The sequence below is a fragment of the Phaethon aethereus genome (assembly GCF_964289735.1).
Source record: "Phaethon aethereus genome assembly, chromosome: 19".
NCBI classification, from domain to species: domain Eukaryota; kingdom Metazoa; phylum Chordata; class Aves; order Phaethontiformes; family Phaethontidae; genus Phaethon; species Phaethon aethereus.
The window spans coordinates 9,579,108-9,592,200 of NC_138595.1; the positions used below are offsets into that span (position 1 = coordinate 9,579,108).

The following is a 13,093-nucleotide window of genomic DNA, read 5'->3' on the forward strand; positions in this document are numbered from 1 at the left end:
AACAAAATAGCACAAGGAATCCTTTACTTTTTTCAAAAGTCATATTTCAGACAATATTTCACCAAACTGACAGAGCAGAGCAAATAATTACATTTCAAATAAGACTTGAAGATGGAGCCACTAATTCCTAACTGTTGTATGACTGTAACCTTGAGGTTGCGAGACTTAATCCTGTGCAAAATTAAAGATATGAGATTTTTAAAAGGTTATGCAACTTTTTTCATAGAAGGTTTTTTTTTTCCACCATAATCTCCAATCTGTTCCCCTCTAGAAATTATTTATTCAGTAGGTCAGCAAGTGTACTCATTGCAAAAGTGAATCCTGTGGGACAGAAGCTACCTCAATTACTATTTATCACAGCCATTGCCTGTTACATTATCAAAGCATTTCCACATGTTTACTAATTAATCTTTATAAGGCCTCTTATGAGGTGATTTAATAGGATTATCCCTATTTTTCAGATGAGGAAACCGCGACACAATGAGAGACTGGTCCAAAGTCAAACAGAAAACCCTGCAGCAGACCTTCAGCAGAACTTCATCACGCTGCTCTGACTCCCTGTCCCTTCACCTTGCAACTGCCGCAGCAGACCTGCTCACTCGAGAAAGGCCCCTGTGCCCAACAGCCAGCCCTTCCACAAACCCGACAGAGACCTTCTGTGACTGTCAGGCCAAAGGCCTCCAAGACGATGTCTAGCCAGCGTGACCAGCTTACTACTGCACACAAAAGAAAGAACATCCCCTCTTTGTTTGATTGCACAAGAATTAACCCCTCATTCCCCTCAAAAGAGAACTGTTAGTTTGGAATCAAACACATGCATCAGTCAGCATTTCCAGAGTTAGACACAAGCAACTAAACTGATTCTAGTAAAACCCAAACAACTACACACATTGCACTGGGATTATGAGAGCTACCCTTGATCCATCATTAGCTCTGGAGACTTTGTACCAAGGCTGGCAGAAAGCTGGAAACGACTGATCACTGCACCAGGAGAACATAAAGTTTGTGAAGTTTGAGGGCACAAAAACTTGCCACCTCTGCCCAAGAGCGTCTGTCTAGGTACAGACAAGATGGAAGTTTGTTTGGTTTTCCCTCCCAGGTCACCTGAACAGGTGGATCCTCCAAGCCTGCCAGGGACAGAAATTTTCTCACCTTGATGAATGACCGCAGATCCTTGGGAAACCTGAGGCATGGGCGCCTTGATCTGCTGCACTGAAGAGCAAATCTGGCAAATTTGCTCAGAGACCAACCCTGGGGAGTGCTGCATGCTGGCATTTTGCAAGGGATTACCACAAAAGAAATGTTTTCTCTGTTTGCAGGTGTGACAGACTGTTTTTCTGGAAGGTTACTGTAGACTCACCATTTCTAGACTAAGGTCACAGCATTTATGAGATGCCAAAGTGGAGGAAATCCACTTCGTCAGGTCACGAACTTGAGAAAAGTATGGCTTGAAACTTGAAGTAGGTTCACAACTAGCAAAGTTCGGGAACTGAGGGTTGAATGTTTTCAGCCTTGGGAAAAGGGGTTCATTTCTCTGCCCTATCACTGATCCCTCAGCTCTTTCTGTGCTTCAGTTCTCAACCTGTGACCAGGGGGGTAACAACACTTCCGCATCTCTCACAGGGTGCTCCATACAAAATTCACTTACAAAGAAGAGTAAGATCACAAATTACAGTCATACCAGCACCTACAATAGACAAATGTTTCAGAAAGCCTTACAGAGTATATTCAGCCTTGTCCCTTCCTCACCACGGGGTGCACTGTTTGCCCTGGCAGACTGTGGATAGCTCTAGATATGGGCGAACAATGAAAGCCACCAAATCCCCCTAAGTCCTGCCTAAAAAAACCAAACTCAAACAAACCTAAATCCACCAGTGGAACGCAGATAGGCAGATGCTGTCTAGTGAAACAAATAAGCAGAGCTGCTACTTCTCTGTTGAGCTGCATCTTGCTTTTAGAGACCAACCTAAAATTTCAGTGACTCATTCCATCATTTCAGACAGAAAAGCTTTTTTAGGTCTTGCATTTATGAGAGCTGGTTGATAAGAGTGAGCTATGATATCTATCTGCTCATCTATCTCACACTTTAGAAAGTACTAGGAAGCAGCCAAGACGTAATAGATTTAAAGGAGGAAATCATGGCCAGTCAAGTGGTTCAGGAAAAGATGTCTGGGCTTTCTCACCACAGGCTGCGAAACAAAAATAGATATTGATACACACCCATCTGCTGGAGGAAACAGTGAAAAATGTGTATTATTGTATGCAGTACTTCTTTAAATAGGAGCAAGCAGAGAAACTGGACCAAAAGACTTTATGAGGCAGGTTACACACACAATGAATCATATGTGCTATCAAGATTTGCAAACCCACTCACATATGAGCTCTAAGGAGAAGCTAAAGTGCTCCTTTTCCCAGGTGACACAAACCAGACCTTGGAGTATTACGTACTTCTCATCCTTCCCTCCCTTCCCCAAAAGCTTTAACTACCAAACCCTACCACCTCTCAGGAGAAGGCAGAAATCCCATGTAATCACAGCCCCCAACATGCTTATCAATCTATATCAGCATATATGCATTGCAGCAAAACCTTTCCCAACCAAGCACATATTTCTAATTAGCCAGCAGTCAAATCCCTGTGTTTTTAATTTAAGTCATTAATACCACCTTACTTAAAAAAACTGAAAACCACAGACACAGTGTAGTCTGGCCAATACAGAGATCCAAAAGAGTGTGATTGTGCACGTGTTTAATAGAGAAAAACATCTTCTGCCTAGCAACCAGCAGGCTCTCCTGGCGGTCCAGGGGAAGGAATTCAGCGCTATAAATGTCAGCAAGCAAATTAAGCCATCGCGCCTGAGACACAAAGGCCTAGTCACTGGGCAATAAAAAATTAAAGGAGAAATTGTTATAGAGGAAATATTAAAAAAAGCCCGATGCATTTATTAGCTTGCTTCCCTCTATATCTTTAAATAAAGTTACAGATTGCTCCCAGCTAGAGGGGTTCTGTGCTTGCACTTATAAATAAGCTGATTTCTTGCCCATTTTATATACAGAATGAGAGAGAGGACACTGAAAGCAATTTACCATTTTGATGTTATTGAAAAAGGGACTCAGTGTGGTACTAAAGCATACCTTGGTCCTGAATCCAAGGTCAGAGAGGGAACAGGTTGTCTGATGATGATGGCTATCAAAACAAAGCACTGCCAGCAAGCGGGCTTTTTTTCCTTTTTATTAGGATGAGGTGAACATTTTATGGATTCTAACAAAATCTCTCTGCCACTCTAACTAGTTGAGATTTTTCAAATAATGCCATCATTCTTAATATACTGGGCAATTTGTTGTGACGTATGAACTGAGATTTGGAGCTTCCTCATTCTGGAAACTGTGTAAATGCATGGATTCCTGGCCTTAGAGAAGTTACTAGCCATACTGGGTGGCCAAAGAAGGGCAAAGGAAGGCCTGTCACCTCCACCTTGCAGATGAACCTCAGTGTGAGGAGACCGAGAGTCTTGCTCTATGTTGACATATGGGATCTGCACCGAAGGAGGAGGTGTTTCCCATCACTGCTTCAGTACTGAAAGCAAATTGCCCGTCATGTGTAGTTCTAATCCAAAAGAGATCAGTCAGGATTTAAGGTCTGCTAACTGCAGTGACCTACACGAAATGGGCTTGACAGTTCTAGGAGAGAGACCACCAGAGTACATGAAGGTGATGTGTTCTCCTTACTCACCCCCCATTTCCCTGAAACGAGAATATGCATCTTTTACCAACTTGGAAATCAGAGGATTCGCTCCTCCCTTGACCCTAGAATTTGATTTCTTCTCCCCTTCTCCCATACCTTTTAAATTCACTGGCTGCAGGGAAAGATTGCACGCAAGGGCCACCAACCAAATGGCAAGGCTGGGAAGGCAGTGTTCTTGCCTTGGAAATGGTAGCAACTTCTTGTTTACAATTTTCCATCTTCAGGACAGCTTCACCTGGGTGACAGACTGTCCCAGGTCCCATTTATGCAGATGTTCATACAGCAACTCAACAGCTGCCACGATCACAGAGGAGGCTAGGTCAGGGCAGCAACAGGCTAGGGGTTGTCCCCGCAATGGAGAAAGCAGCCTTCAAATTCCATCCACTGCCCTGTAAGTTGTCTCAAAAAGGGAGACTACTCTTTCCATCATAAATAGGGCATAAACTCAAAAAGCAGAGCTGGTTGCCTTCTAGGTGCAAAGAGACTATCTTGCCAGAGGAGCTCCTTTTCCCTTAGCATATAGCCAGGTCCCAGTGGTGGCAATTCCGGGAAGTTCCTTATCAAAGAGCTCAGCTTCTTTTCACATGGGTGCAAAAGATATTGAAACAAAGAAATACCTGAGGGTAAACTGTAGCCATCTCTCACCTCCATGCAACTAGACCAACTATATAGACCAATTATATAGATGGCACTAGATGGGCTCTTCCTCAGGCTTTTAGAGAATAAAGGTGGTCAAGGGAGAGTGTTAGTTCTTCATTTCACAGTGCTGTGCAATTAGAGAAGTGCTGTAAAATGGGAGGCCAGATGGATGGCATTTCATTGAAAGCTACCCAAGCACAGCTATTGCTAAACCTAGTAGTGGACTTCCAAGAAGAAAAAAAAAGGATGAATAGGACTGCAGACAAACCAGCTGGAGAAACCAGGAGCAGAAAAGGGACAATTAAACCAAATAACCAAACTGCCCCTTTACCTCCAATAAAAGGCTCTTTGACTATATGGTACAGAGGCTGAGATGTGACAGCTGTTGAGAGTGCCACTGGAGGAATGTTGCTACCCCCAAACTCCATTATTTTATTCAGATGGCATCTCCAGGACAGGATTGCAATGTCAGCAACTGCTTCCCGGTGCACGTAACAGGCCTTTGGAGAGCATGGCTACCTCCAGGTGTGCTAGCATGTGCTTTCCTTTCAGCGTGTGAAAGCTAAAACCTTTGATGAATGGAGACTACTGGACCAGTGAGACCACAGGTTAAAAGCTCTGCTGGTGCAGGTGCCCAGAGATGGAGGGAGTCTGTCCTTGCTGCCCTGTGAAAAAGGAACAGACTATGCAGAGAGCACAGGGGCTGTGGCATATCAGCGCCAAGCACAGGCAGCTCCTGCTTTCAGCCAAACCTTGGGGAAAAAAGCAAACTGAACTCAAACAAATATTGCTGTATTTCAGGGAGCAGCAGCCACTTGACTTTTTTGCGACGCACAGCAGGTGATAAATGCAAGGCTTCTACATGGCTGTCCAAGCACCCCACTAGCTGAGACACTTGTCTTCATGAAGAAGGGCCCATGGCCAAACTCCTTCTGCTAATTCATCTCAGTATCAGCCAGGAAAAGAGCTTTCTGTGCACTGTCCCCCTGTGTCATTTGCTGAATAAAATTCTTCCTCATTAACAGGCCAAAGCGCAAGAAACGGCCAATGGAACAAACAAAGTTCTGTGCAGATATAATCCCCACCTCATCACCCGGGAATTAAAGCAAAGAATTAGGCTGTAGCTGTTCCCTTCCAGCACAATGAAAGCTTAAGCAGGTTACAGCTTTGCACTGCAGACGTTTTCTGGGGAGAAGAAATAATGACTTCTTTACCAGCCCAACTCACTTGCTACTCTCAGGGAAATAAGCCTGAGGATTATTTTTTGACAAAACAGTTAAGAATGATTACTGCATATAAGTATGTTTGAAGTGTTAACCTCAAGGATTACTGAAAGGGCCAATATTTCTCCAGCCTATTCTTTTTCCTTCAGTGCTGTTTGCGATACGCAGGAGAAGGGGCCTGGCTAACTTGAGATGCCAGCTAACGGGACAATCTTCTCACTGCTGCTGCAGCAAAAATTCATAGAGGTGCCGGAGAAAGAAATGTGCTAATTTTCCACACAGAAAAGCCTGCCCTTCAGAGACTTACATCTAGTTTGTTAAGCACTGGCATAACAAAAGTTACCTGGAGAGGAAAAAAAAAAGTCACTTCTTGCTGCTGGACTTGCTACCTAAACTGCTCACCGAAGGTGAACATTCACTCTGTAATTCTCGAGCTGAACCTGGCACTTGGCTAGTCAGGTCAAGCAGCAGCTGATCCACTTGAGGCAGACATGATTGGTGCTGTTGCGCAAGAAGGTGGGATGCTGCAGTTCGTATTGATTTTGATCCTGTTCAAGTCCGTGGGTTGATTATACTCTGTACAAAGGCCAAGTGAGATTCCTCCTCCTGAGACATTTCCAGCCAGACTGTGAGGGGAAGCAGGGAGTGAAGTAAAGCCCTTTCACTGTTACAAGGCATCCTAGATGGCAGACCCTGAATTTCTCCAGACCGTGAAAAACTTATGGCACATGGAAATGAGGAACAGGGATGGAGCAACAGTGGAGATTGCAGTCAGGGGCTAAGCCTGAGGTGGTGACGAATCAGAAAGAAGAGCACGGGCTGGACACAAACCCAAAGGGCATGGGGGTTGTGTTAGGAGAGTTAGCAGAACACAGAGCACACAAATCTCGTCTTCTGATCATCACTTACAAGCAAACAGCAAAGAGAAAGTGATGAAGCTGCCAGCTCTGTGACACTACTACGCATGCTGGGTTTTGCATCTGGCTTCCACACCATGCCGTAGAAGAAGACGGCCTTAGCGTACTCCTGCCTTGCCCTGTGTTGCCTAGAAGGTGACCTTTTCTCCTGCAAAGTCCTGCTTTAACACACCAGCTGCACATGGCATATTTGAGAAAAAGAGATGTCACGTGCTGCCAAAACCATAGCCCAATGGAAGTCACAAGGGTACTGTTAACTATCAGCAGTAAATTCACATGCATATGAGAGCCAAAGTAACAAAGTCAAAAGGGTCCAAGCAGAGAGAAGCGCTGCTTTGAAGTGCAGCAGCACTGTCTGGTTCAGAGATAACCCGAGGCACCAGTGGGACACGCAGCTCCTGGAGGACACTGGTCTGACTAGACCTGGGATTTACTCGAAGCACAGCCAGTGGCGTACACAGTGCAACACGACCCCCCACTACTGACGGGCAAAACCACTGCTTAAGCTTACCTTTGTTTCAAGCCGGAATAATTTCCAGAGAGACTAATAGCAGCGTGGCTGCTAGAGTCTGTATGGGGGTGGTTGCAATCCAAACTTGCCACCACTGATTGAATTGAGGAATCTGCCTTGTGCCAACTGGGCAGAGAAATGAGTGCCATGGATATCGGATACAGATGTGAAGCTGGAGATGAGCATGCCCCTAGCACGGCACATCTGCAGGGACAGCATGGTTCAGTGACAGAGACTCTCTCCTGAGAATGCCAATCTCTGGGTTTCTTGCTCTGCCATGTGCTATGGCCCTTGGGAAAAAAACCCAGAACTTTTCTCCTCCTTTGGTGACTTCTCTTTTAAAATGAAGTTCTTAAAGGAAGGCTTTGCATCCTACTATTATGGAAAAACCAAATCTGAATCCATTTCCCCCAGCTACCACTGATAGTAAAAAAGGCGATACTACTGATAGTAGTAATGAAATTTTCATGCATATGCTCCCTGAAAGAATGCAACAGAGGACAATCTGTCAGCAGAATTGTATGTCACCTCCTCTTTTGGGAGCAAATGCAGAACATGTGACACACACTTTCAATCAAACCCCACAACTACCAAATTACAAAGAGCAATAGCTGTAAAGATCCATTCACCTATTCTCAACCTAGTGATTATTTTATGAAAGTGTTTAGCCACTATTGTTGTGTTATAAAATGTAGTAATTTATTCTATTATATGTTTATGAGTACTCCTGAAACAGAAAGGGGAATAATTCAGCAATGCTACTGATTATAAAACTTTGACTCCGTACTAAATAAAGATGGTATAGTTTCTAATTTTCTCCTTTAGGGTTTGCATATTAGTGTCACAAGTAGCTACTCGACAGTTAATTCCTGCTCAGGAATGAAATCCTCTTTTTTCATATTTTAATGAATTTTCTTCAAACCAGTAAAATGCATAGACTTTTAAATCCAACCACAGAAAGCAGCAACTGAACAAAAATAATAATAGCTGCACAATACTTCCTCATTCCACCACCTCAATAACGCTGCTACAAACAAAACCTCCCCACACGATAAATGTTATTACAAACTATTTCCATCCACAAAGCCAAACCATCCTCTCCACCAGCACTCGCCCAACGCCAAGTGGCTGCAGCGCCCAAGCATGTGCCAGCCACCTTCTCTGACACACAGCTGACTCCACCTTTGACATGGGCAGAGAGAGACTTTCAGCAAAGACGGCACATTTAGTATGGAGTGTATTTACTATGGGTGTAAGAAAAGGGGATAAGTCACAGCTTTCAGTGATGAGCCAAAGGAGCTGATTCACAGCTCCACAGCGTTGTGATGGTTGCGGGGATGATACAAACTGCTCATCTTCAAGTGCTCCTTTTAAAGAGAAGTTGGATGAACAAGACAGAGACACAAGATGCGGTGAGCTTGTGGAATTTTGAGGATAAAGGCCAGCTCATTTTAATACAATGCTATGCAGATGGTTTTGCTTTTTCAAATATGCTTAAACTACTCTTTAAGACTTGTGCATACTCTTCTCCCGGCATTAAAATATATTCATATTCCCTATGTGAAACGCCTTGTACAGCACAGCAGCAGAGACAGTATGCTTAAGTGATCAAAGCACCCTTCATAGCTGTACTACCAGCACTGACAAACAGACCTGTTTTACAAACACTTTGGTTTATAATCTCAGCGAGAGATGACATGTTTTCCTCCCCCACTCCCACCCCCAGGTTGGATACCGAAGCGGCACACGCCAACACTTACCTAGGAAGCCCTCTTCATCCACAATGATGGTGTAGTCCTCTGGGGTTTCTGTGAGGCTAAAGAACTTGCACCTGGCAAAGGCAAACAGCAGGAGAACACGATTAACTGCTGGACTGAGCAGAGCCTGGTCTTCCACCCAAAGAGGAGGTCCTTTCCCACCCAAGCTGTGCTGGAGGAAAGAGTCACACTCTGGTGTGTATGGAGAGGCCTGAGGCATTAACAGACCTGGATTTTATTCCTGTCTCAGCCACTCACACTGCGTGACCCACATTCCCTGCTGCCTGCCTATGCACAACGGAGCTAGTAAAACACTTAGTATTTTTATGACTTAGTTCTTAGTTACTTTTCTGAATTACCATATCCCTTAAGGCTTCCCGTCACAGCCCAGGATCTACTGTATTGCACTGACGCAGAGCAAAAGGCTTTGCTCACCGACTGATCATTCCAACGCCCTCCAAAAGCCTTCCCATGGTTCACACATGTACCTGTCTTCCCTATTTACCCACTGAAGTTCCTTGCCTTGTCAAGGTTTGACATCTAGTCTCTCAACCAAGCCCCAGCATCTCTTCTTACTGCTTCAGAGGCTTTTCCCTGCCAGCAGACAGCATCCCAGTCCCCTGTGCTGGTCCTTGCCCCTTTCCCTTAGTAGATGCCTCCCTTCCCTGGGGCACTCCAGGTGAAAAGACAAGTGGTAGGGGACATCGAGCACACGAACGCAAGGTCAAGCTTCCCCCCCTCCTCAATCTCCTATTGCCTCTGTTGTGCTCCATCCTCATGTTTTGACACCGCAGGCCATGTGCAACACCGGCCCTCCATCTCATTCAGCACTGAGCACAATGTCACCTCTAACATGAGATAGAAAATAAATGTGACACGGGATTCTTCCACTGTAGACACACAAACAAAAAAAGCCTCAGCCTTAAGGTTTAACACCACATATAGTTGAAAAGCTTTTTCCCCTGACACACCAACATATGTATAGCAACATCTAGTGAAAAACCCCAAAGCTTTCTCCAGCTTCTATTCAGTTGGTCCCCGGCAATGGCAGGAAGGTTTGCATAACAGTTTGGAAGCTCATGTTCACCTTCAGCGGAACACGCACTTGTTGAGCATCAGCACATGCTGGCTGGCTCCCCCAACCCAGGCAGGGCTCCTGGTCCCTCCAGGAGCATGCCAGCACACATGGACTGTGTTTGCCACCCAAGCTGCAAGAGAAATTTTTCCCTCTAGGAAGCTAAATCGAGTGCCACAGGAAGAGCCTGCATCTATAAGGACCAAAGAGCGGGATTTCACAATTACACTGTAATACTATCAGATTTATCTGAAGCAACCTACAGAAAATATATTAAATACCGGAAAAAGAAAGACTGTTCTTAAGGCCCCCAAATTTCAGTGCGTTCACAGCGTAATTCCTGCATGGAGCACAGTTTCGCAAGACTCAGCAACCAGGGTCTACCTGGGCTTCTTGGCACTGCTGAGCACCTGTGTCCCAAAGTCTTCAGGACTGCTAAAAGCCAGGAACCCCACACTGGTGGCTCAAGACATGAAAAAATGGAAGCATTCACTTGATTAGAGAATTGCACTACAAACTGGCTTGAGCCTTCTTCTGACTGGCTGAAAAGAAGATTGAATCTACCCCCTCCAAAAACAACAGTGAGAAAAATGAGATGGCTGCTGCCCTCCCCCTCACCTCATCAGGAAAACTAGAAGAAACAACATGCAGCTCTATTGTGATCGGCCGTGTAACCAACAGGATTTCATGTAAATGGAAAGTATCAGACAATCTGCCTTTAGAGACTCGTCCTGTTTTCCTAGAAGCATCCGTCATGACAATCAAGCATGACACTCTCCCTCCTAGCATAAGACATATCACTATAAAATACAGAAGTGGCCTCACCACAAGAGAAACCACAACTTAATTATTTTGTGTCATTGGTAATAGCTACTGTGACAGCCACATTTACTAACTCAACTCTCTCCAGGAAGAGCGCCAAGAGAAGCAGAAAACAGCAGCAGCCCAAATTTTTTATTCTCACTTCTTAACTGCACAAAGATGCTACCTGTGCGATTGGTGATCCAAGCTGGGTAAAAAGTATTTCTGGGATGCTGTTCCAGATGGCTCCCAGGAGGTTTAAGCATTTATTATTTAGTGGATGAATTCCCTGGAGAAGTCACTGAAATAAAGTTCTTTGTTACTACTACCCCAGTGAGCCACACGCATGCTGACTAGGGAGAAGCTAGTGGTCTTAAAGGAAGAAACATTAATATTTAAAAAAAAAAAAATCTTTCCTGATCTGCAATGGCATTTATGAACAAATTTTGTTCCAGAACTGTAACACACCTCTGTGTGCACACATTGACCCCAGCAGAAATAGTATGATTGTGACAGATGCCATTTTCCTAGCACGCATCTAAAAGCGATGATATTTAAGGGATATGTACAGATGAAATCCCGTAATTGCTATCTCAGAATGCATGTCAAAACCTCACATCTTCATATACCAGCTCAAAGCCCAATCCCCACCTCACTGCAGTTCTGTAAAAGGTCAGCACCATAGAGACACCTGAATTTAAAAGGAAATTCTTTTCACCAGCACGGAGACAACCAGCGGTTCTTGTGGTATACATTCACTTTATTCAAGTCAATGATGCATTCTTTTTCCCAGGGGAAAGCTAAAAAAGAAAAATTGGAATTGCAAACATTGTGTGATAAAATACGGCATGGAAAATTTTCTTACCATCGCATGCTGTCAAAACTCAAGTCCTCACCCTAAAACTTTTGCCTCAGCATAGATATGTAAAGGTCTACTTCCATTGTTAGTGCAACTCAAAAATTGTGTCTTGAATCATCAATGACAGAAGGAACTCAATGTCATATTTTGCTCCCACACTATACTACACATGCCTCTTCCATTCAAGTTATTCCAATCACTTCTCTTTCCTCTTACACCAGTTCTTGATAAGCTGAATGCCAACAGCATCTTCTATTATCAATTCAAAGCCAAGAAAAAGAATTGCCCTTTAATCATTTTGAGACATTAGGCCAACAGTATTTCTCTAAGTACGTGTGGAAAGCATATATGTAAGACGACCGTACTTTTAGTTTCCTAATAGCCAAACGTCAGATAGATCTTTCTGGATTTCTGCCTTCTTCGTGTTTCAGCACATTTCCACTTCAGCACTGTTGCTGACTTCGACTGCCTGACAACATATGTCTTTTTCTGGCAACGCAGCAAATGTAGACCAATCTATTATTAGATTAGATCTTTGAAACGGCAAAGCTTACACTGCGTATGGAAGTAATACCCAAGCTTGCACAGAGCAGGAAAGCATGTGTGGGATGCAGCAACAGCATCATTTCAGTTTGCAAACAGCACTCAAGTCTCCACGGGAGAAGAAAGCAGGCAGGAAAGCATACTGGCTGGCCTTGATTGCAGGTCCACACCAGAAGTGTCTCCTCAAGACATTTGTCCCCCAGGCCTGCCTAGGTCACAAGAGCAGTAGTACTGGAATGAATACGACTCCCATTGGTTCTGGGTCACCCACAAAGCACACGTTTGTGGGAATACTGCTGTGGGTCATTTGAAAGTTCAGCACAGACGATGGTCTTCAAGGAAACCACAAGTCCTATTTCTCATTTATAAGGAAACTACTCAGTTGTTGCCTTGACAGGTGAAGCGTTGCAAAGCTGTTTGTTCTACGGAAAAGATCCTTCCCAGAAGCTGGTGGGTGGCTGGCCTCCCCACACGTCAGAAATCACGGCCAAATGCCATTCCAAAGCAACATAATGCCTAAAAGGCATTCGAATACCAAGTCTGGAGGTAACCCAGAAGGTTTGCAAAAAAGAAGTTGAACTCAACAGGAGCTAAGAGGCAGCAGCAGCAAGTTGATCTGGGTGAGTATGAAAAACAGTTTGTCATGTTTTATTCCAGCCTGTCTTCTCATTTTAGATGAGAAGGGATTTGTATGCTTCACTCTGTACATTATCATGATAATGTATGTTCATAGTACAGAAAGACAGTCTCATGCTAATCATCTAATTCTTGTCGACGTTAATGTCTTTGCAGTTTTATAAATAATGACAAGAGGTGGATTCTAGTACAACATATTGTGAAATGTACTTACAAAAGCAGTAAAGAACACTTGCACTGTTAATACGTTTTGACATATTTGTATAACATGTTAAGTACTTTACACCATCTAATTACTAGACTATACAGTGAAATGGCACTGAAGATTGCAAACAGCGAAATGGCTGGTGTTTTCTAAACAACGTATTTGTTTGTTAGCCAAAACACTTT

General features: G+C 44.0%; 1 protein-coding gene across 1 annotated transcript in view; it reads right to left on the reverse strand.

The window, feature by feature from the left end:
- CASTOR2 (cytosolic arginine sensor for mTORC1 subunit 2) overlaps nt 1–13,093 on the reverse strand; it is a gene marked incomplete at both ends in the record, with an annotated part of 123,676 nt that overhangs the window by 48,011 nt on the left and 62,572 nt on the right. The window contains one exon of the mRNA XM_082008651.1: nt 8,793–8,863. Coding sequence (XP_081864777.1) covers nt 8,793–8,863 — 71 coding nt within the window. The remainder of the gene's footprint in view (nt 1–8,792; nt 8,864–13,093) is intronic.